The sequence below is a fragment of the Acomys russatus genome, chromosome 5 (assembly GCF_903995435.1).
Source record: "Acomys russatus chromosome 5, mAcoRus1.1, whole genome shotgun sequence".
NCBI classification, from domain to species: Eukaryota; Metazoa; Chordata; class Mammalia; order Rodentia; family Muridae; genus Acomys; species Acomys russatus.
Window position 1 is genome coordinate 6724486 of NC_067141.1, and position 24529 is coordinate 6749014.

General features: G+C 44.6%; 1 protein-coding gene across 1 annotated transcript in view; it reads right to left on the reverse strand.

Annotated features, from left to right (window-relative positions):
• Positions 1-24529, reverse strand: part of Xpo6 (exportin 6) — a 98468-nt gene that overhangs the window by 50386 nt on the left and 23553 nt on the right. The window contains exons 2-7 of the mRNA XM_051145203.1: positions 21632-21722; positions 18615-18727; positions 17361-17558; positions 9300-9459; positions 6446-6523; positions 3207-3660 (exon numbers count right to left, since the gene is read on the reverse strand). Of these exons, the coding sequence (XP_051001160.1) occupies positions 3207-3660; positions 6446-6523; positions 9300-9459; positions 17361-17558; positions 18615-18727; positions 21632-21722 (1094 nt within the window). The remainder of the gene's footprint in view (positions 1-3206; positions 3661-6445; positions 6524-9299; positions 9460-17360; positions 17559-18614; positions 18728-21631; positions 21723-24529) is intronic.

Sequence of the window (24529 nt, forward strand, 5' to 3'; positions counted from 1 at the left end):
AGGGCACTATCACTCCCTCCCCGTGCAGTCTCCTTCCTGTGCACTGTGGAGGAGCTCCTGGGCTCAGCCATATTCCCCGAGCCACTTCACAGGCAAGTGAGTCGGTCACAGGTACAAGGGTAAAAGGTTTCTGTTATTAAACACACAGTACATTATTACTTTCACATTTCAGAATGGGCATTTTAAGACCTTCAATACCAAAAAGTGGTTAGAAAGTGAGCTAGACATGCCTTCATAAATCCCATTTCAGAGACCAACAAAAATAGCAAAAAATAGCTAGAATATTAAGTAATGTCTAAAAGCAGTTCTGAAACCATTAACTGCAAAAGGCAGCGATATGTGAAATAACAAAAAGTAAAAAGACAACCACTCTTCAGAAGAACCAAACCGGCCCAGAAATCCAATGTCTCCTACTGATCCTGGGACCTGCTCTCTAAGCCAACCCACCTGCCTAGCCTCTAGATGGCTGGCTCATACAGTTAGACATTAAACTGACTGGTTGGCATTTTTTTGTTTTTGTTTTTTGAGACAAGGTCCTGCCTTGCTGCAGCTCTAGATGGCCTGGAACTTACTACGTCGACCAGGCTGGCCTCAAACTTTCAGTGATCCTCCTGCCTGACTCTCTTCCCTCTGCCTCCCCAGTGCTGGGAGTTACAAACATGAGCCACAGGCCCAGTTCTAAAACAGATTGTTATGAAAAAACAAAACACAAAGCAGCTTTTCTCTGCCACCTCCAGGGACTCCTTGGGGACAGCAAGCCCTCATTTCTTCCTCAGCGTATGTACTGCTCCATGGTTTTACATGGATCTTCAGAGGCAACAGCCAAGCAGCTTTTTAAGGAGGATACACTTGTTATCCACAAAGAAATGTACCCAGCAGCCAGGCGTGGTGGCGCACGCCTTTAATCCCAGCACTCGGGAGGCAGAGGCAGGCAGATTGCTGTGAGTTTGAGGTCAGCCTGGTCTACAAAGCGAGTCTAGGACAGTCAAGGCTACACAGAGAAACCCTGTCTCGAAAAACAAAAAGAAAAGTACCCAGCAATCTCATTGACTTTAATCTTAAACTCACATTTAAAAAATGCAAGTTAGGTATGGGACTCATGCTGTTAATCCTGGCAACCCAGTAAAGACAGGGCAGAGGGGATGCCACAAGCCCAAGGCCAGGCTGAGGTACACAGCAAACTCCAGGCCAACCAGGGGTATAAGACCTTGTCCAAAAGAAAGGAGGGGCTCCACCCCAACAAGAACAGAGGGAGTGCTTGCATGCTGCTCCTCCCCTTGCCCACCTTCCTGGTACAGATGCTAAGGAACAGGAGGAAGTTAGAAACGACAGTGGGGGAGAAAGAAGCCAAGGGCCTGGTTAAGCAGCTCCCAAACAACTGACCCAAACGCAGTGCTATCAAGTCAGTCAGGGCCAGGAGCCAGGAAGCAAGCGCACACTCATTTGTCACCTTCTGCTGCCGGCACTCTCAGCTTTGACTTTGGAGCCAGGACAAGTCAAAACAACACAGTTGGTATAAGCAGTTCATATACATTTTTATTAGCATCTGAAGACAATATGGCCTTTCTTTATCAATGCTAGAAAGGATATGAAATTGTGTGAATTGTGAGGCATTTATATTCATACAGGAAGGTACAAGTAAATACTGAGAGGAAATCCTACTGGGGGTAGAGAGATGGCTCGGGTGAAGGTACTTACTGCCAAACCTGACAAATGATCCAAATTTAATCCCAGGGACCCACACGGTAGAAATAAAAACCAGTGCTACCAATTCAGACCTCTACACATACAACATGGCATGATCCCCAACCTAACTACAAAATAAATAAATGTAACAAGCAAAAATTTTATTAAGAAAAGAGCCTACTGGATTGTGAGTACTTTTATGACTATAAAAATCAAATGTCCAGCCGGGCGCACGCCTTTAATCCCAGCACTCGGGAGGCAGAGACAGGTGGATTGCTGTGAGTTGGAGACCAGCCTAGGCTACAAAGCGAGTGCAGGACAGCCAAGGCTACACAGAGAGACCCTGTCTCAAAAAACAAAAACAACAACAACAATATATATATATATATTTTTTTAATCAAATGTCACACAAAGCTTATTTACAATGAATCAAACCAAACCAACCTGCCACTCAATTTTTAACCAGAAATACTTAAAAAACTTCCCACGTTAAAAGAGCAGTAGAACTCCCTTGACTTGAGGCGGCCAACTTTACAGCCTACTCTAAACAAAGCAAAGACCTGAGCTCTCTTATCACTTACTAACAATCAGGTTGCACCAGGAAGTCTGTAATGATTAACTAATGTAACACACTGCATCTGCTTTGAAGCTTCAACAGCCGACATGACTGTGAGAAGACAAGCTGCCAGATGCCCTTCACTTTATACAGCAGCAACGCCGTGTTTAGCAGAGATGCCAGGCGTAGGCTGTGGCCAGTGGCAGAATGACCTGCCTGTCAGGCACAAGGGCCTGCATCCCACCGAGCACCACTGGGGGGTGGAGGGAAGAGGCAGAAAAGAAAACCTTAAGAACAGATAATATCACCTGCAAAGGTAATAAAGAAACCTTGACTCAAGAGCACTTCACTGAGGCCATCTTTCGTACTTAAAAAAAAATGGGGCTGGGGAATTTTTAGGTCAGGAGGGCAGTTAGCAAGCAATGGAAGTATATGCCACTAAGCCATACCTACCCGACACATCTCCAACATTGAGTCAATAGCTATCATTTATGTGAAACTCAAAATACTAACAGCATTCCTGTACTCTGCAAAATATCCACTCAGGAAAAGTCCAATAGTGAAAACCAACAAGCAGTACCAAGTGAGAAGGGTGACGTAACCCTGTACCTCCGCAGAGCGCTTCTGTTCTTGCCTATGAAGGAGCCGCACTCTCACTTCCTGCACACATGAAACCTGTAGGCAAACAGTGAGGAAGAGGGACAGAGCGTGGACAGGAGGACAGCAGGTGGATGGACGGGGAAGAGACAACAGGCCTGCACAATACACCAGCACTTTTCACTCAGTCCACTTCCCTTAACCACCCAAGCCCTTCTAGCTCAGCCTGAACATTCTGGAACACCTACCTTTCTGTCTTTATCAGGAGGCCCATATTCTGAAATCAAAAGGGGTTACAGACAGCACATGACATGGTGTGACAGCAGCCAGGCCCTGTCCTGGGCACAACTCCGCCTGTTCTCATTACCTCTCATCGAGCTCCTCTAGCCTGCTCTTCACCGTGTGGGCGTTGCTATCCTTGGTGATTTTTTGCAGGAGGTAGAAGGTTTGTTGGAACATTCGCAATAAGTACTCCTCAAACTCCATAGGCACACAGTTCTTGGACATGAGTTCATTGATGCAGGACATGGCCAGGACCCCAAGTCGGCCACGCTCCTGACCCAAAACACAGTTCTGGCTGCTCCCATTCACTGACGCCATCTTTCTGGCCCGGGTATCACAGCCAAATCGAGCGAAGCGGAAGATGGTGGTGAGGAGGGGTGGGGTGATGCTGGCAGACAGAGGGATCCAACTGAAGAGGTGGGCCAGGCACTCCAAGGCCAGGCAACAGACATACTCACTCTCCACATCCAGGACAGGGATGGGCTGGGGCAGCAGCTTGGCTGAACTAGGGCTCTGCAACAGGTTACTCAGTAAATCACCTGGAAATTCAAAACATGCTTTTACGACACTCCGTACCAAACCTCTTGAAAACACTGCAATGAATCTTCCTTTTCCCAAAACACTAGTCACCATAAAAGCAAAGCCTAAACCAATTTGCTCTGTATTCAATAACAACTAGAGGTAATGCCAACACCAAATATAAGATTACAGCCCAAGTGAGTTACAGGTTTAATCCAAAGACAAAGCTTCATAAGAAAAAACAAAATATAAGAATCTGACTACAGTGAGAGAGAAAGATTGATGGAAACAATCAAAACACAAAAACCTTGATGAAAAATACTGATGAGCTTAACAACACATCACCAGATATGTTTCTTGTTGATGAAAGGGTATAACCAGGAAGACAGGGTAAGAAGATAGCCACAATTCCAACACCAAAAAGAACCAAAATTTAAACATGAAAAAGAACTGTTAGTAGGATCCATATACACAAACAGGTGGCTAAGTATGAAGAAATGACTTTCTAAAGAAATGTAAGCGGTCAGCTGGCTTATGGAGATATGCCTAGCTCAGTCGTTAGAAAACGCAACCTAACAAGCAACCAAGAACAATAAGACTGTTGGCAAAGGCCACGTGGGACAAGGGGAGCTACAGGAATACTCATCCAACCCTGTCACCATTCCTTCTGTCAACTGACTGCTCCCTTCCTAGCACACAGATCTACAGGGGACAGAGAGAGGCTCTTCAGTGAAGACAGAAGACAAGACACTGAGGACATGCGCCTCACGCAGCAAGCGAGCAGAAGTCTGTCTAAAGACGTAGGTCTGGCCGCAGGAGAGACAGCAAAAACACCAGTGTTGAATGAAAGGTCAGCATCACAGGACAACATTATCGTATTATACAGACAGAAAATGCATTAACAACAATCTGTTTTCACAAGGAGGCCATACATTACATACACTTAAGCTTCTGTCTGTTTTGGGAAAAGGGAAATGACAGAACAGGTTTGAAAGGGGATTAAACACACACACACACACACACACACACACACAGAGAGAGAGAGAGAGAGAGAGAGAGAGAGAGAGAGAGAGAGATGAAGCAGGGATACAATGGCTCAGAAAGTCAAATGTCCTTCCTGACAAGCCTGACAATCCACATGGTGGAAGGACAGAACCAAACAAAGTGTCCTCAGGCTCAGGAGACAGAGGTATGAGATTGACACGGGGTAGTGGGGGGGGGGGGGCAGTAACAACAACAACAAAAGGGAAATAGCTTAAAGAGTAAAAGCATTTGCCATGGACCCCAACAACCTGAGTGTCCTCCCCAGCAGTGTGCACCCCTATAACTCCTGCACCCCTATGGCAAGAGCGGAGTCAAAGACAAGAGAATCGCCTAGAGCTCAGGGCCAGCTGCCCTGGAATATGCAGCACAGCCACAGAAACAACAAAGGCCTTGCCTTAGCAAGGTGAAAAGTGAAAAGTGACTCCTCAAAAGTTGTCCTGTACCTCCACATGTGCAGCCTAGTGCACACGCACCTGTGAACAAGACCACATATATACTAGGCTGACTTAACTACTATGGACTGCAGAATATAAGTTCAATACCTGAACTGATGTCTTCAACTTTTAAACTTAAGTATTGCTACAAAACTTCAGCTTTCTTTTTACCTGCAAAATTTCTTCTTAATCATTTAAATACTGCAAAGTATGTATCTGCTGAGCCACTAGAATATGTACCTGAAGACAGCCACTCGCACAAAGTTCACACAGTACTGCAGGCTTGATATATGCTTCAGGATTCCATGTCTAAGTAGTGTAACAAATGACTCACGGTTTCTAATCTGAGTATGATCCGCAGATGGGAGAGCAGTGTTCTATGCGCAGCCCTAACCCCAAACCCATGGTGTGTTCTCAGTTCTATAGGTGTCTTAACAAGAATCCCAAGCCACATGTCAACAAGCTGCATGAACAGCCTGGGGCTTGGAGGTTTGATTGTGACGCCCACTTCCACAAGGGGTGGGGAAATGCAAAAAGATCTCTTACTGTCACATCAGCTTTTACAGGACAGGAAGGTATGTGGCTAGCTCCAGGCTGTGCTCCTCCTAGAAAGCAGCTCTGGCCATCTGGTGTGAGCAGAAGCACTTACCCACTGTTTAGAGACTTCACTGAATCACTCTTACATCATCAGTTATTTACCTGAACGATGTAAACTCAACACTAACTCCTACACACTGGTCTCCAGCTATATGACCTTTGTCCCAGTCAACAGGGAAGACAGCTGTCCCTCCCTGTGTCCTCTCCTTCAGGTTGCTGCCACCTTCTGCAGCTCTGTAGAACAACAAAGCAGACCCTTCAAGCCCCAGCTTATAACAAACTCAGTACAAACAAAACAGCCAGGGAACCTGAAGAAAAAACACTGACGTCACAAAGCAGAAGGGCAGCAGTTATAAACGAGCAGGGGCAGGTGAGATGGCTCAGCAGGTACCTGCTCTAAGTCTGACAACCTGAGTTTGGTCCCCAGCTTCTGAGAGCTGCCCTCCGGCCTCTGCACAGGCAGTGTGCACAACATAAATAACCAGAGGGGGACGGCACAAGACCAAAGGTGCCATCCTCACGACAGACAACCAAGAAGCAAAACGTGCTGCTCAAAGTGCTGTATTAGAAAGTACAGAAGAAAACAGAAGAGAGCCAGCTCCTCAGAAAACATGGGCAGACTGAGAGCAGATTGAGACGAACATCTGTATCCTAGGTAGACTATTGCTTTTCCCAGCTGAGACCCTAACTGCATTTAGCCAGGAATACCATAGGGGGCAGCAGACCATACCACTTTCTCCTGAGGTCGGGGATGGTGGTGGGGTGGCAGCAGTAACACTGTGTTTGTCCCAGACAGTTTCCAAGATACCTACCAAGAAAGAAGAAATGATTTGAGAGGCATTAAGTCCAACATATACAAACCAAAAAACCCAATACCACTGATAGAAATCAATATTCACGTATCCCTTTCTCTGTGCATACAGCTACTCCCAGCTAATGGTTGTGCCTCCCTCCTCCACTTCTAGCTATCTCTCTTCAGGCATTTGTGTGTGCAGTGCGCAGGCTCACATGTGCATATAGGGGCATGTGCATGTGAAGGCCCAAGGTCGATGATGAGAATCTTCCTTTGCTCTTCCACCTTACTCCTGAGGCAGGGCCGCTTTCCTAGTGTCACTAACAAGCTTGCTCTGGGAGCTGAGGCACCACACCACCCAGCATGTGCGGGTCCTGGGGATCTGAGTGCTAGTGCTCCTGGTTTGTGCGCTAACTACAAACTACTTTAACTAGAAAACCATGCCCCCAGCTCCAGTTTGCAGAGTCCCGTCCCACTGCAGGGCCTCTACTGCTTCACCTGGATCTTGCAGTATGGCGTTTCCCAACTGTTTCTCCAACGGTGCTCTCTGTCAGGGCCACATGACTGCTACATCTACTCAGCGTCACTTTCACGCTTACCCTCTGGACATGCCGGTGCTCTCAGACACTACCCACACACTCTCTGACAGCTTGTATCGTTCTTCTTAGCTTTCCTCTGGTTCTGAGCCTCTGTCTTCCACCATTTAGTTTTTTTTACATTCCTCTACTTCCCTCACTGACCCTCTTCTCTTACCTCACTCTCTCTGCTGGAGAACCTGTCCATTGTGGCTCCCAGCCCAAACCTCATTTGTCTCATATTGAGCTCTGTTGTTACATGACAGGAGTGTGGAATCTAGTCACAGATCAATATAGCCAAATGCTTCCTGGGTCAAACCACTTGCAGACCCCAAGCTCAGCTCTCTACTCTGCAGATTTACTAATGGTCCTGATGCCTTCCTCACTGGGCAAACAGCACAGCCACGAACCTTGGCGCCTGGCCTCCATACGCCCCACCTCACAGCCACACTGATCCACTCTTCATCAATAGTGACATCTCTTGTGCCCTCAATACACACCATCCTCCTTCCCCACCTCCACTCTGCTCCCTCTGCTCCATCTCAGCCTGCCTCCGCACTGACTGCTCCCTGTCCGTGCCTCCCACTTCCACTCAGCTGGTCTTCCTAACTGCTTGGTTTACCTCCACATGCTGTATCTATTACAACACCCAAACATTGCTTTTCAACTGTTTACTTGCCTCTTCCACTAGGGTGCAAATTCCCACAACAGGACTTGTTTTTATCCTTTGTGCATTCTGTAAGAGCCTGCCACACAACGTCACCACAGAAGCTCAGAAAAACATTCCCTAAGGCCAGGTGTGGTGGTACACACCTCAAATCCAAACACTTGGGAAGCAAAAGCAGGTAGATCTCTTTGAGTTTGAAGTTAGCCTGGTCTATACAGTGAATTCCATGCTGGACAGAGCTACATAGGGAGACTCTGTCTAAAAGCAAACAAAGAAAGAACTATCTCCTCCAAATATTTATTGTTATTGCATGGATAAACCTAGAGAACCTGTTGTTAAGTGACGCAGCCACAAATAAAGGTCATACAATATGATATAACAATACTTTATTAAAGGGTCAAAACAGACAAATCCCTATGCATAGATAAAAAGTAATTAGGGATTTTCAGGAACTGGAGGAGAAGATGGTGATCTCTTATGTACTCAGGGTTGCTTTCAGAGATAACAAAAAATATTGTGGAATTAAAGGCAATAGTTGCAAGACTTTCAAAAATACTTAAGTCCTCAAACTGTCACAGTATAAAGTGGGCATGCATACCTGTCTTAGCTATGTTCTCTTAATGGCTTATGTGTTTGTAGGCATAGAAAGCAGGGTAGGTGTATAAGACAGTCTCTGACAGTAAATTTAATGCCCAGGTGGCATGGGTAAATGTGCTTGAATGAAGAGAGGCCCTGAGGCAGGAGTTTCCATCTAGGACTCAGGAAGGGATGGGGAAGGGGAAGCACACAGCACGGTTACCACCGGCAACCATTCTTCCAATCAATTTTAAATTACCCACCAAATGCCAACCACTAAAACAGACATACCAAAGAAAAGAGGGGGAAATAACAACAAAAACTCTTGAATATCCAAAAAGAAAAGGTGCAAGATGGAATAATGCCTTCCTGATACAGACTCAAGCAGCAGTGACTCCAGGCACCGCAGGACCTAGTGGCCAGCAGTCCAGAAACCCGTCATGTGAACTCCACCAGCAAGGCATCCCAGCCTTCTGGGGTGTTCTTGCTGCATTCCTGCCTTTCCGTGTGATAGGCTTCCTCTCTTCTTTCCCCTCGCACACTGTCATGAACTCTGATCAGACAGCTAGGATGAAATGCCACATGCAACTACAAGCTAGGGCACAGGGGCAACATGACACCTCGTCTCACTTCTTCATCTTCCTACTCCTGCTTATGCTGATCTTAAATTCAAATTATTTTAAATAAAGAGCCTACCACCTACCTACTCAAATTACACTAGCAGCGTGTGAATCACATGCCTACGGCCTGGCCTATATATGCATCTCATTAATGACATTGTGAGGACCAATTAAGAAAAGACTCTAAGAAAATTAAGTTACAAATCTCCTCTGAGGTCTTCCCATGTGCTAGACTGTGGACTGAATGCAGGAAGCTAGCACTAAGTTCTTCTTCCCACATTAACACTAGAAGGCCTTAGCTCTGCACATCTGCAGCACACCTGTCTCCAGGCGCCACCAGAGCACTCACTCACCTGTCAGGAGCCCAAGCACTGTCTGCACCTGGTCCAGCAGCAGCTTCCGCAACTCCTCCTTCCGAGCCACACTAAGGTCCTCACGGGGACAAGCTAGCTCTTCCGAAGTTGTCTTCAGCATGATCAGGCCAAGGGGGGTTGTCACAGGGGACTGAATCAACTGACAGGAAAAAAGCAAGTTCTGAGCATCATAGAATTAATGAGCTACAAAGAGGATTAGTAAAATTCAACCATGAAGCCGGGTGTAGTCGCACACGCCTTTAATCCCAGCACTCGGGAGGCAGAGGCAGGCGGATCTCTGTGAGTTCGAGGCCAGCCTGGTCTACAAAGCTAGTGCAGGACAGCCAAGGCTACACAGAGAAACCCTGTCTCAAAAAAAAAAAAAAAAAAAAACAACCGTGAGGTGCTGAACCTTATGTGGACAGATACCTCAAGCAACGTTTTTGAAACAGAATTCAAAGGATCATTTATGAAGTTTTGCTTTACTAACAATTCAGATTTTATTCTCATGTTAGGGCTAAACTGTATCAGCAAGAACATAAAAAGCAACTGGAAACAACCCTCTCCTACACAAACAGGACAATTTTTACACAACTACAAATTCCCAACCAAATTATGGTTATTTGTCTAATAACCAAGTGATACAGAGATACTCATATACTGAACGCTAGACAATTCTGTCATGGACAGACTACATGTACCCTGGTCGTCTTTCAAGATTACACTAGACCTGAAAAATTCCTATCATCCAGTAAGTTTGTTGTAGTTTCTCCATGTTTAGATATAGTTAAGACACATAAAAACTGAACTGTTGGGGGTTGGTCTGGTGCTATGTATTCTGATGCTAATTACTGTTCCCCTAGATCTGGTTGCTGCCCAAATGAACAGACACTCACATACCCCAAAATGATGTTTGTAACTTTACCTCCCTGTTAGACCAATAAAAAGCTGATAGCTGGGCAGGGCCGGATGAAGGTAGGCGTGGCAAAGGTTCATGGGCTGGAGGAGTGAAGGATCTTGGGAAGGAGAAAGGGAGAGGAAGAGAAGGAAGGAGGCAGCCATGGGTTAGATGAAGGAGAAGCATCATGGATAGAGGACTGGACCCAGATAAAGAACATTACCAAGAATTTGGGATTACAGATGGGAGGTAGTGCGGCAGAAATTATGAGGGAAGCAGATGGCATGGGATTGGGGCAGGGTATGAAATACCTGCCCCAATATGGGAGGTAGTTTAGGGGATTAATATCTGCCCTGCCCCAGGTGAAACAGGTGTATGTGTCTTCATTGATTGCTAGCAGGTTAGAAAATACTGCTATAATAATAATTAGCCTAATAATAAACACTTATTAGGCTATTCTTCTAAACTAACCAGAACACTTAACAAAGTGTCACAGCTGGCTGTAGTATTCAGTATGGTGATATGTGGTACAAGTCTGTAGCCAAGGAACAACAGGTTCTACCATACAGCCTAGGTATAGAGTAGGCTCTATGTACCCTGTGGGAGTGTACAAGTATGTAGTTTGTATGACAGACATCCAACAGTTCACTTTTCACCATGTGTCCCACTGTCAAGGACACCATGGTGATATACATGTCAGTGATATGAATATTTTACATACTAGTGATAAGATAGTATAAAATCAATTTGTGCTATCTTTTCTCTTTCTCTCTTTTTTTGGGGGGAGGGGTGGTGGCTTGAGACAGGGTCTCTCTGTGTAGCCTCAGCCATCCTGGACTCACTTTGTATTGCCAGAGTGCTGGGATTACAGGCATGAGCCACCACGCCCAGCATCTCAAAATTTTTGATTAAAGAAGAAAAGAAAAGAAACATGTGGCAGAGCAACACAACTCTGATACTAAACAACTGTCACGGGCAATGAGTTTTTGAGTCGTCTCATTACATAGCCCAAGCTGTCCTAGAACTTGAGGTCATCCTCCTGCTTCAGCCTCTCAGATGCTGGGACTATAGGCATTGCCTGACTATAGTTACAGTTTTGCAAATAGCCATGTAATAAATTAAGTATCTATTTCTATCCCCTGTAATACTGTCTCCAGGAAGAGATGAAGAAGGAACACTTTCAACAGCCTGATGCTACTTACAGCATCCTACTTATTTTCACAAAATTCAACAGTATTATAAAAGTAAGCTGTTTACAAAGATGAACAAGTATTTGCCACCATTAAAAAGCAAACCATTTCAGAGAACCTCACCCTTTCTTCAACATGGCTTTTCCCATCGTGTTTCCTTACACTACACAAAGTTTCTAAGCTTTAGAAAGAGGACACTTAGGAATTTCATCAAGACAAACCACATACTCTTCACTTCACAAGCACAAGGCACACCATCTTTTTCCTGGGAAACAACTCTTCCCATCAGAGTATAGAACTGTCCATCCATCCCCAGAGATTAAGAAAAACAGTCAGGGATAGCCCAGGGGACAGCTCGGGGTCAGGGGGGGGGGGGGGGGGGGGGGGGGGGGGGGGAGAGCAATTACCACACAAGACTGATGATCTAGCCAAAGTTCAAAACTCACAATAGGGCTGGAGCAATGGCTCAGCCGTTAAAGGCTAGGCTCATAACCAAAACTCACAATAGTTACCTGAAAGGCGACCTACCTTGACTTGACATGAACACTAGGTATGTGCCCATACATATTTTATCTCCCCTCCTTCCCTCTCTTTTCCTCTCTCACACACAAATAATTTTTTAAATTCAGTAATGGAATCCAAGAGCAATTCCACTATGCTCAGAAGCAGCCCAAGAACGCCAACAGTTGCCTATAATCCCCACAATCTAGAAACGGAGGCAGGAGTTCTCCAGGCTACCCAAGACTCACGTAAAGAAAAGGGAGGTAGGAGAGGGGAGGGAGGTGCTCTCTATAAAACCAACTCTCTTGAACCCTGAAACTTCCAAGAAACAATCCCCACATTTTCTCTATTTTGTACAAAAGTCAACTATTTCTAAAACATTCAAATAACATCTGCCTCAGTGTAATTTTTGGCTACACTAAAGTAGAAGAGACCCTCTTAAGTCTCTGTGGATATTTCTGGGTTCTCAACCATTCTGAGAATTTTCCTCCTTTTTTCCTTTTCCTTTTTTGTCTCTATTTTCAACTAAGTATTTTTTTAAAGGGAGTTTTAAAAGTTGATTTTGTGTGTACTAGTACTTTGCCTGCAACTATGTCTGTGTATCGCATGAGTGGCTGGTGCTCTCTCAGATCGGAACAGGAAATCAAATGCCCTAAAACTGGAGTTTACAGAGAGTGTGAGCCATCACATGGATGCAGGCCACAAGTGCTCCTATCCACTGGCCATCTCCCTAGCAATTAAGCACTTAATTGTTCAGCCGAGAATAACCTACTGTGCCAAATACTCTACTTGTCACTATTTACTTTCAAGGTTTGTTTATTTTCATGAATATGTCTATGTGTGCACCCACCTATGGTGAATTTATGTGCACAGGTGTCCAAGTGCTTGCAGGCGCCAGAAGAAGACATCACTCCCCTGAGACTGGGAGCCACCTGATAACGCTGGGCACTGAATGAGCCTGTTTTTCTGTAATAGTAAACGCTTTTAACTGCCATGTCCATGTCTCCAGAACAGACATTCAGTCACCTTCCTTTAGCTATGAAATGCCTCTGTGTTCCTCACATATTGTGGAATACCCTACAATATAGAAAATCCATCTTAAATCGCCTTTCTCTCTTTATACAGAGGGAAGAAAGCTCAGAAAAGAAACCCAATAAAAAAAAAAAGAAAAGAAAGAAAGAAAGCAATCTCTAGACATGATGGCAGAAGCCTGTAACGTTGGCACTTAGGAAGTAGAAGTAGCAGGAAGAATATAAATTTGAGCCAGGCAAGGTAATCCTAACACTCGGGAGGCAGAGGCAGGCAGATCTCTGTGAGTTCAAGGCCAACCTCGTCTACAAAGGCAGTCAAGGACAGCCAAGGATACACACAGAAATCCTGTCTCAAAAAAAACATAAACAAAAACCAAAACAACAACAAAAGATCATGAATTTGAGAGCAAGCCGGACTATATGGTAAGACCCTGTCTCCAAAACAAACAAAAACCACAAAACAGGAAAAGAAAAAAAAAAAAAAAAAAACAAGAACAGGAAAATGACGTAGCTGAACATAAAGAGTGTATCTATCACTGTATGGCTCTAGGTTCCATCCTGAGGAAGGCAGGAAGGCAGGAAGGAAGGCAGGCAGGCCTCTTGACGTTTTTGGGGGTGGAGGGTGAAGGCTGGTGAGGGTAGTGCTAGAGACTAAACACACCATAATGAAGAAGAAGAAGAAGAAGAAGGAGAAGGAGGAGGAGGAGGAGGAGGAGGAGGAGGAGGAGGAGAAGGAGAAGAAGAAGAAGAAGAAGAAGAGAAGAAGAAGAAGAAGAGAAGAAAAGAAGAAGAAGAAAGAAAGAAGAAGAAGAAGAAGAAGAAGAAGAAGAAGAAGAAGAAGAAGAAGAAGAAGAAGAAGAAGAAAACAAACCTTGCTGAGTTTGAGGCCAGCCTGGTCTACAAAGGAAACTCCAGAACAGCCAAGGCTAGCTACACAGAGAAGCCCTGTCTCGAGGGGGGGGGGGTTCTTGCTGGGCGTTGTGGTGCGTGCCTTGGATCCCAGCACTCAGGAGGGAGGCAGACTTCCTTGAGTTTAAGGCAATGGTTCTCAACCTGCAGATCACAACCCCTTTGGCTGTCGAACAAGCCTTTACAGGGGTTGCCTACAACTATCAAAAAACAGATAGTTACCTTATGGTTCATAACAGTAGCAAAACTGCAGTTATGAGTAGCAGCAAAAATAACTGTAAGGTTGGGGTCACCACAACATGAAGAACTGTATTAAAAGGTCACAGCATTGGGAGGGTTGAGAACCACTGGCTTAAGGCCAACGGGGGCCACATCGAGACGCTGTCTCAAACAGAAATTAAAATTTAAAAAAAAAAGTAAATCATTCTTACTTGGATTAGGAAGAAGGAAGGAGGGAGCTGGCAAGAGGGCAGAATAGGGAGGAGAACACTTGGCCACACAGTTCAGACAGGTGCAAAGTGCGTCCACGCTAGCCTATTCTGGTCCAAATCTTACATGATTACATCTGATGGAAATGGCTATAGCTGCATGTGAAAGTGACTTGTACCAATCCAGAAGGCAGAGATGGATACAGTGGTGCCAACGCCTCAGACCTCTACATCACACTACCCCGGCCTTGCTCTCTCTCACCATTTCATAATACTCGGTTGAGCTTTATGTGGCTATACCATCAGCCGCCCTCCTGAATGAATTGGGGCACTTCTCCCTGACCAGTGGAAGCAGCCTGCGGAGGTGGAAATGGAGCTTTCATCTTGGCAAAGGGCTCTCGGGTGACAGGCATGATGATGATTCCAGGAGTAACGCTACACTCAAGACTGGCCCAATCTTCCTCATCTTCTCAAAACACACTCAGAAGCATTTTGCCTGGTTCTCTTTGTTACTGGCACAGCCATCCTTGTGGCTAAAACCCTGGTTCTAAGGCATGAGCAAAGTTTAGGAGCAACACCCATACAAAAAGCATCACGCAAATTCCCTGGGAAATACTACAGGAGTCAACTTCCTGGTCTTTCAGCGATGCTTCCAATGTCAAGCAATTAAATTTTAACGACAGATCACCTATCAAGTGGCCACCATCCTTCTTAGCTTTTCCTGGTTTGTCAATTTTGTCTTGGCAATGACCCTTATCATCATGGTTTTCTGACTACCTGCCAGAATCAGCCAAAATATTTTAACTACATGGCACGGAAAATCCTCTACAATAACATCTTTCTCATCTTCGCAGTGTTTTCATCATCACCTGGCTGCTTTCCTCACCCTCTGGGTCTTGCAGCACACCCTGGCGTGCCCACTGCAGTGCGCTGGCTCGCTCACGCCTTTTCTGCTACAACTACTTTATCATGCTGCAGCTGCTGCATGTCTTCTGCACCTGCAACATCAGTTTCAGAGGATGCAACGCCCAACAGCTACATACAAAGTTACACCAGTGAAAATACTAAGTTTTAAAAATAGTAAAGGTTGCTCTTTCAGAAGACCTGAGTTCAGTTCACAGCACCCACATTGGAGTGGCATACAACCACCATGAGCCCCACATCCAGGGGATCCAACACCTTCTTCTGGCCTCTGAGGACACATGTATGCACATGTGAGCATCCCCATGCCCTTCTCTCTCTCTGAAAAAAAATCATCATAGGAATAAGAGTGGCCAGGTAGTGGTGGTGCACACCTTTAATCCCAGCACTCTGCAGGCAGATCGCTGTGAGTTCAAGGCCAGCCTAGTCTATAAAGCAAGTCCAGGATAGGCAAGGCTACACAGAGAAACCCTGTCTTAAAAAAACCACAAAAAAACAAAACAACAACAACAACAAAAAATATACCATATAAAAAAACAAAAACAAAACTAGAGAAAAGGTGTAATTTTTCATCTTTATTGCTTTTGTATCCAGAAAGGCAACTACTTAGTATATGATTAAAATTCTGAGCACAGCTAGTTTCTGCACCTGACTTAGCAGACAACTAGTATGTCTGGGCTGTAGATCAAGTTCAGGTTTCTAGTGAGCCTGCAAAGGTTCAACAGTTTTTATTCCACACGCTATCAGGAAAGAAGTAGCCACCCTTTCCAAAGCTACTTGTCCCTGAGTAATCTGGCCTAAGGCAAAATGTGTCCAAAGCTTTAGCCCTACCGACTTCAGAAATCTGAGGAACAATCTTACAAAAGAGTGCGCTGGCCCACAGGCCACAGGGTGGGGAGAACTACAGTCAGTTTCAACTTACTATTTCCTTTTCCAGTGGCCTAGAAAGGTATGAACGACTTGCAGAGAGCTGGAAGCTGATTCTGGACATGTTCCCACAGCATAAACCACAAATTCCCCACCAACCATCACAATTATATTATTGAGTACAAACAGATCAGGGCAGAACTGAGCCAAAAGAAACTTTAGATGGCTTGCATAGGACCATTTGATGGTGAAATTTATTCTAGAACTGGTCTGGTCCTGTTTATCAATCCCAAGGCTGTGTAACATACACCTCAGCAGTACACATTCCACAGTAAACCTCCTATGAATGGCTAGTTACTGTCCGTGATTACTCCCTGACTCAATTCTGAAACCACTGGAGCCGTCCCTCACATCAGCACCCAGGGTATCTATCAGGAGCCAGAACTGCACAGGCACTCATGAAGCAGCGAGGCTTACTCTTCCTCCTCCACTATGCTAAAGTACACAACATAAAGTCAATGTACTAATCCAGCCTGCAACACTTACTACTGCAGCCCTAAGGACTAATGTAGTGAGAATTTTGGTTTCTTTAAAAAATACAGTTATGTTATATGTGAATATTTTTGTTTTAATCCCAAATGTGGGATATGGACCGCTTCAGATTGTCCACAGCTGTTAACTATGATTGTCTCATGCTCTAGGAGGGGCATGATTTTTGTCAGCTGAAGATAGTTTAATTCTGGAGACTCTGGAGAGGATATACACAGGAGGGTCCTGAGAGGGCCTGTGGTGGCAGCTGCTCCCCTTGCTGCTGGTTCCCACTACTGTGTATGCTACAGCTGGTCTGCTAGATTAATGGAGCTTCTTTCTTTCTTTCTTTCTTTCTCTTTTTTACTTTGAGACAAGGTTTCTCTGTGTAGCCTTGGATGACCTAGACTTACTTTGTAGACCAGGCTGGCCTCCAACTCACAGAGATCCACCTGCTTCTGCCTCCCAAGCGCTGGGATTACAGGCGTGCGCCACCACACCCGGCCTGCTACAATTAATTATAACAGCAAAAACTGGACCTGACTCCCTTAATCAGCAGGAAGTAGTCCAAAGAGGTCTACATCCCCTTTCCCCTCTAACCTTCCTCCTTGTCTGCCCAGTGTTGGAAGTGTTGAAGAAATTGGGGTGGAGAAGGGTGGAAGATATAAGAACCCAACAAAATAGCTTAAAAAGTATGCCTACAGACTAACTGTAAAACTCCTCAAGACAAGGGACAGAATCACTTCTACAAACAATCTGTAAGACAGCTTCCCCAAGTAGATCCTTACCTGTAAAATGTTAGTGAAAAAGTCATGGTAGAACATGGGCCAATCTTGGCGTCCAATATCAACAATAACTTTGCAGAGTTTGTTCCGGATAAAGTAAGGTAAGGTTTTATGGCGAGCTAAGAGAAGCTTGGGCAAGCAGCCGCGGATTTCCATCTTATCCTGAGATGGGACCCCAAGCCACATTTTATTGATCAGATTCTGAAAAACAAATATATATCCTTTAAATTAATGAGCTATACACAAAACAACTGGTTTTCATTATGTAATTAGCTATAAAACACACACACACACACACACACACACACACACACACACACACACACACACACACACACACACACACACACACACACACCCCCCAATCTCCAACAGTTTACGGCATTTGGCAAAAGATAAACACAAATATTAAAATCTTAGGACAACAGCACTCAAGGAGGCAGGGGCAGGAAGATCTCTGTGAGTTTGCAGCCAGCCTGGTCTACCAAAGCAAGTTCAAAACAGCCAAGGCTACACAGAGAAACAGTATCTCAAAAAATAAACAAATAAAATAAGTTTTAAAACAAAACAATCTCATCTTTAGGGAGATCTAAGTAATTTAAGAGGTAAAACGTTGAATGTACAAAAATTGTTCTTACATCATTGTCTCCAACCTGTCGTACTGGTCACCAAATAGTGACAGAAACAATTGTAATGTTCAAATATAAGTGAATGAACCAGAGACAACAGCACACTGGGAGACTGAGACAGGAGGGTGGTAGTCTGAAGCCAGCCTGAGGTATGTAACCACGATGCAACTCCCTACTCCCATAAAAAAACACATAGATGGGTTAGTGAGTAATGCACAGTCACTTCTGATGACATAACACAAAGGAGGGTGGGAAAGAGTTTGGTGTGAGCATGTACAGAAGACAAAGCTTGGACGAAAGTTAGCATGTGTATTTCTACGACTGGAAGATGATGGCAGTCCAAGTACTGCTTTTCTCCTTCCAAAACAGTTATCTTTGTCTTTCAAATGACAAGAGAAAAAGAAAAGCTAAGTCATTAAAATGACCTATCAGTACCAGAAGGCCAACCGCCTGATCCTCTGGAGTCATGGGAAGGTGTCCCCAGACACTAGGCCACGAGACAGAGATGCCATGTTTGTGGGTCAACCTACTGCTTCCCAGTCATCTGTACATTAAAGGGAAACCCTGGTGCCAATGGTGTACACTTTCACGCTGGTTTTCGGGAACATAAAATGGCCCAACAACTTACCTCAAAAACCGTTAAGCTGTACATCATTACATAGTCACTCCTTGTGCTGGACAGAAAATACAAGCAGAATCTCCAAGCGCCTACTTGCTGGGCAAAGTTATTAAGAAGCTCCTCTGGAAAAGTTAAACAGCAACAAAATAAGACTATAAAAATGAATGAAATTAATATAAGACCAGCTGCCACCATTTTGAAAACATATGTACCTCCCCACATAATGCAAATGGTGTCAAAAAAACAACCACAAAACCCAGATAAAAGGATTATCTAATACTCTTGACTCTGGGGTGAACATCAACACATCTCAAGGCCACTAACTTTCCTAAAAATGCCTTTTGAAAACTGAGACCTATTGTTCAGGCTCTTATTTAAGCTATATGCAAAATGATACCAACTAGCCCCCACAGGCATAAGCCATAAACAGCATCACGCCCTACAAGTCTGTGATGTCTGCGCTGCTCTCACACTCATAGACAAAGGCTGGAGAAGCAGGAAGAGGACACTAGCATTCCCAGCAGCCGCGTGGTAGCTCACAGCGCCTTAACTCAAGCTCCAGGAGTCCATCACCTTCCTCTGGCCTTCGTAGGCACCAGGCACAAAAATGGCATGGATATACGAGAAGGCAAAACACTCACACACACAAAGTCAAAAATATTTTTCAATTTTTAAATTTATTATTTCATGTGCATTGGTGTTTTGCCTGCTTGTATATCTGTGTGAGGGTGTCGGATCCTCTGGAACTGGAGTTAAAAACAGTTGTGAGCTGCCATGTGGTTGCTGACAATTGAACCCTGGTCCTCTGGAAAAGCAGCCAGTGCTCTTAACCACTGAGCCATCTCTCCAGCCCCAATTTAAAATTAAAAAAAAAAAAAAAAAAAAAAAAAAAAAAAAAAAATTAAAAGTAACACACACAAATAAGTAAAAATAAAAAGTAAGAACCCTGCTGGGCATGGTAGCACACACCTGTAAACCCAGAACTTGGGGAGACAGAAGCAGGCATATCTCTGTGAGTTTGCGGCCAGCCTGGTCTACAAAGCAAGTCCAGGACAGCCAAGGCTAAACGGAGAAACCCTGTCTCAAATAAAAAGTAAGAACCCTAAGAGTTACCAGAAGCAGCCCTGACCGTATATCCAGTCAATTAAAAATGGCTCTTCTCCTCTCAGGCTGCTGACAACATCACCCAAAAGCTACCCACCTGTGAGCACAATGCCTATTAACCATCCTGATCCAAGCACTAGCCATGGATCCTGCCAGCAAGCCTGGTCAGGGCAAAGTCGCCATGAAGACACTAGCTTAATGTTCTGCCAGCTCCCAACAACCCTGACTACCTGCAACAAGGCAGCCTCACTTAACACTGTACATAAGGTGGGCTACAGAGACAGGTCAGCACTGGCTGCTGTTGGAGAAGACCTGGGTTGGATCCCTAGCACCCACACAGCAGCTCATAACGTTCTACAACTCCAATTCCAGGGGATCCCACGCCCTCTACTGACCTCCTCCATGTACGTGGTACACAGACATACATTCTGGCAAACCACTCATACATAAAATAAAACTAATTTTTTAAGTCTTAATTTTTTTGTGAAAGAATGATGGCATGTCCTAATAATTAAACAAAAGCTTCTATGTAACCCAGAGACTGTGAGTTGTAGCTACAAATGACATGCTGGACTCAAGTCAGCTGATCCCTAAGCCTGATCCCAACAAGCCGCTGGTCTACAAACTGCTCCTATTGCTCCACTGTTAAAATACAGCTGGTCTCAGAGCATCCTCACGAGGCAAGTGCTCTTCTACTGAGCTAAACCTCAGACTGCATAAAAGTTTGATTCAGACATGAATATACAAGGTTCCACTTTCTACCCATGAGTGCACAAATGGAACAACATTTGATGAGCAAATCAAAAATTGAAAGAAAAATCAAAAGCATTTCTATTACAATGACAAGAGAGTTTAGAGAAATCAGAGTGGACAATGACAGTAGACTAACAGAGAGGAAGATCTATCTTTTCTGGTAAAAATTATGTCCAATATTTTTACTATAAATATAAAGTAACCTAATAGCATAAAAGTAAGGAGGAGGTTACAGTGGAAAGGGAGCATAATCAGAGTAATGAGAGAAAGAGCGTACAGGCAAGTCAGGCCTCCTCAGGCAGACCAGCCATCCCCCGGACTCAGCAACCTGCCTGTGCTCACCCTACTTCTCCACAGTGGACTGTCTCAGAAAAGAAAGGTATGTAGGGTGCAGGCTATTGGGAGTACCAGGTATCAGACGGCATGATGCTTCAAAGAAGCTAGCAAAAACAAGTTATAGCCAAATACATGCTGGCTACCCAGAAAAGTCTCAACCCCAAGTGGACTTTGGATGGTACTTAGAATGGGCCAGGAGGTTTAACTGGCTAATGTGAGTCAAGCCAATGGAGACAGAAATGGGCCTGTAATGGGTCAAAGAAAGACCTCAAGGAAAGGGAAGTAACAAGTATGGTGAATACAGAGTAGTCACATACATACGCGCACACATGTAAGAAAGCACCTTTAATTCAAATTCAGGGTTAAGAGAACTCAAAGGAGAAAAGGACTGCTTGAGCAGCACAGTGGATCATGCCCCTGAGGCAGGATGTTTGAGTAGCATTGTTTATCAACATAATAAAAATCAAACATGGTGAGGCCCTAAGACACCTACATGTTCTCTCTGTTGCAGAGCCTTTATTCACAAAAACTGCAGAATGGCAAAGGTAAGAGTGAAGAAAAGACGAAAAGTCTCCAAGTAAGGGATCATTCTGTGCTTTCATAAGTTGCTCTTGTTTTGAAGTCAATGGTTGTGGGCCTCAACAAAGCTGCTGAGATTAGACACAAAGCAGAGGCTTTCCACTTGATCAAAAGGAAAGAAGCAAACCATTATGCCCTTGCAGCTAGGTATGCAAGTACCGGCAGAGCTAGAGCAAAGCAGCCAAGAATTCAAGGGTACATGCAGGTCTGACCAGTCAAGGGTATCAATCCCTTCTTCCCCAAATTCCACTTACCTATCTCACGTTTCCTTTCATTTGTTGTGCAATCATGGAAAAACTCTGTCATCAGACTTTCCAATGCCCTGAGGGAGGCTTCTTCAGATGCCTGGCAAAGGAATTTGAGAAAACGTCAATAAACTGCTTCTGCCCCTCAGTTCCTCCTAAGTCCCATACACAACAAGAGTAATTTACTTCCCAAAACACCTTGGTTCAACATTCTTCAAACCCACAATGCTAGCCAGAAAAATCAAGAGAAATACATTTCCATCAGGCTTAAAATCCAGTTCTAATATCTTCTACAAATACATGCCATGGAATTTTAATTATTTATGTTAAGAAAAAAAATATCAAAATGCAATCGTAGAAATATGCAAGGAATAAATTAACAACCCTGGCCTGGGCTGGCCTGAATAGGTCAAGCAAACAGATTCTGGGAGGCCTGGAGATCCTCATACACGATCCAGGCACCCCTGGCCTAAATAATTAGCCAGATGTTACTACAGAGAAACCCAAGCCATGTGGACCCTTGGTTTCTGAAGGTGTTTCAGGAGTCCAGCATACATTCAGCTTTCACTCTCACATCAACAGCCAATAGAGATGAATATGTAGCTGAGAACAAAGCTTAACAAGCACTGAGTTCAACCAGACGGAGTGGAGATGCCCAAGACAAGAGTGAGGCCCTTGGGCCAGGCATGGTGATGCACACCTTTAATTTCAGCTCTCCAGAGTCAAAAGCAAGTTCTTTTTTTGGGGGGATGGGGGTGGTTTTTCGAGACAGGGTTTCTCTGTGTAGCCTTGGCTGTGCTGGACTCACTTTGTAGACCAGGCTAGCCTCGATCTCACAGCAATCCACCTGCCTCTGCCTCCTGAGTGCTGGGATTAAAGGAAAGTTCTTAATTCCTTTCCTATCCGCCTCCCTCCCCAAATCTCTTCCTTTACCCCTAGAGTCTTTTAGGAGAACAGTGTTTTCGTGTTGAACTGTGAGAGGTCTCATTAATAAGCCACTTTACAAGTAAGTGCAGCACCATGCACACCAACTGGCCATGCACAGGCACAGCTGTACCCTCCACACTGCCGGGGCAGTAGGCCAGCTGTGCAATGACAAATGAACTGACAAGTGATGAATTCTTCCCCAGTAGTATTAGCACTTGTAACTCAAAGAAATGTTCTTGTCTAAATTGTACAGCTTGCAAAACAACCTGTTCTATAAAAATTACCTATTTGCCAGATGAATGGCACACACCCAGCTACATGACAGGCTGAGGCAGGAAGATCTTTGCCCCAGAAGTTTGGAGACAGTATGAACAACTGTCTTGGTCTGTTTCATTATTCAAATCTGGTATGTTATTTCATTTGGAACGGGGGTCTACTTAAAATCAAACTACAGGCAGGAAGTATGGTACAAGTCTATCACCTATGATACTCAGGAGGCTAAGACAGGAGGACAGGGAAGTTCAAAGCTAATATGGGCAACCTAGTGAGACCATGCCTCAAAATGAAGTAAAGGCGGGGGACACACCTCAGTTGGTAGAGTGCTTGCCTAGCACGCATGAATCCCTGGATTTGATTCCCAACACTAAACAAACAGACACAGACATACACACACAGAAACACACTGAAAACATGAAAAAAAATAAACCCGGAAGCTAGCCTGGGCAGTATGAGATTATCTCAAAAACAAACAATACAAAAACCACCACCACCATCATCATCATCATCAATAAATAAAAAGTAAAAAGAGGACCTAGGCAAGGCATGGTAGTGCACACCTTTAATCATAGTTCTTATGAGGCTGAGAGGCTGAGGCAGGCCGATCTCTGACTTTGAGGCCAGCCTGATCTAGAGTGTTCCAGGACAGCCAAGGTAACAAAAGCATGGGGTGCAGAGGGGATAGAGATGAAGCTCAGTAAGGCAAAAAAATAAGGCTGCACAAAAATTTAGAGAAATAAGGAAATTAGCAAGTGTTAAAGTAGCCGAGTGCCGAAGAAGAAGGAGGAGGAGAAAGAGAAGAATCGTGTGTGTGTGTGTGTGTGTGTGTGTGTGTGTGTGTGTGTAGACACACACACACACAAAAAAAAGGGACTACGAGAAGGGAAAGAGCTGAGATTATAACCTCCAAGCACCCAAGCATAGAATCATACTCTGCCATGCTCCTAAGGCTGGTGTCTAAACTAAATGATCACTGGCAGCCTCTTCCAGCCTTCCAGTCTACCTACCCAGCACACGCCACCCCAACCCAAGAAACTCCAGCAACACACAAACACGGGTTCCAAAAGACAGCATAAAACCAGCGGAGGTTGCCAGACACTTCCCTACAAGTCCAAATACTGGCTTTTACATTTTAATCACTTCAATAATTCCAACAGTACTGTGCTTCACAGGCCATTGAAGGACCAAGTAAGGTGCTCTATGTACAGTGCTAGAGAAACTAAGAAGGCTTATCTACCTAGAATGATGGCTACCCTGATTTTTGCTTGGCCTTAGATACCAAATAAAAACAGGGAGGAACACTGAGAAACAAAAGTAGTCAGACCTCCTCCAAAACTATACAGACGCATGCCTTCAGAGGGTGCCAAAGACAGCTACTGCACTTCTCAGACAAGATTCCAAAATCAAACTGTGTTCATTTACAATGGATAAAAATGGAGGCCTGAGTAAATACTTCAGCTGAGTAAACAATCAGAACAGAAGTAGAAGACAAACAGGATACATTCAAGACCTGCAAATGGTTGAAGGACCTGGAGATCCCCAGCTCCTTCAGCAGGAAGGCACTGGAGCCTTTGCCAGCTGTTTCAAGCAAATGCCAAGGCCAGATCCAGACTCATGGGTTAAGGAACCAAGAGCAGTGAGGCAGTAGCAACACATCACACCACACCACACTTTCAAGTAATGAGACAAAGAACATACAGGACT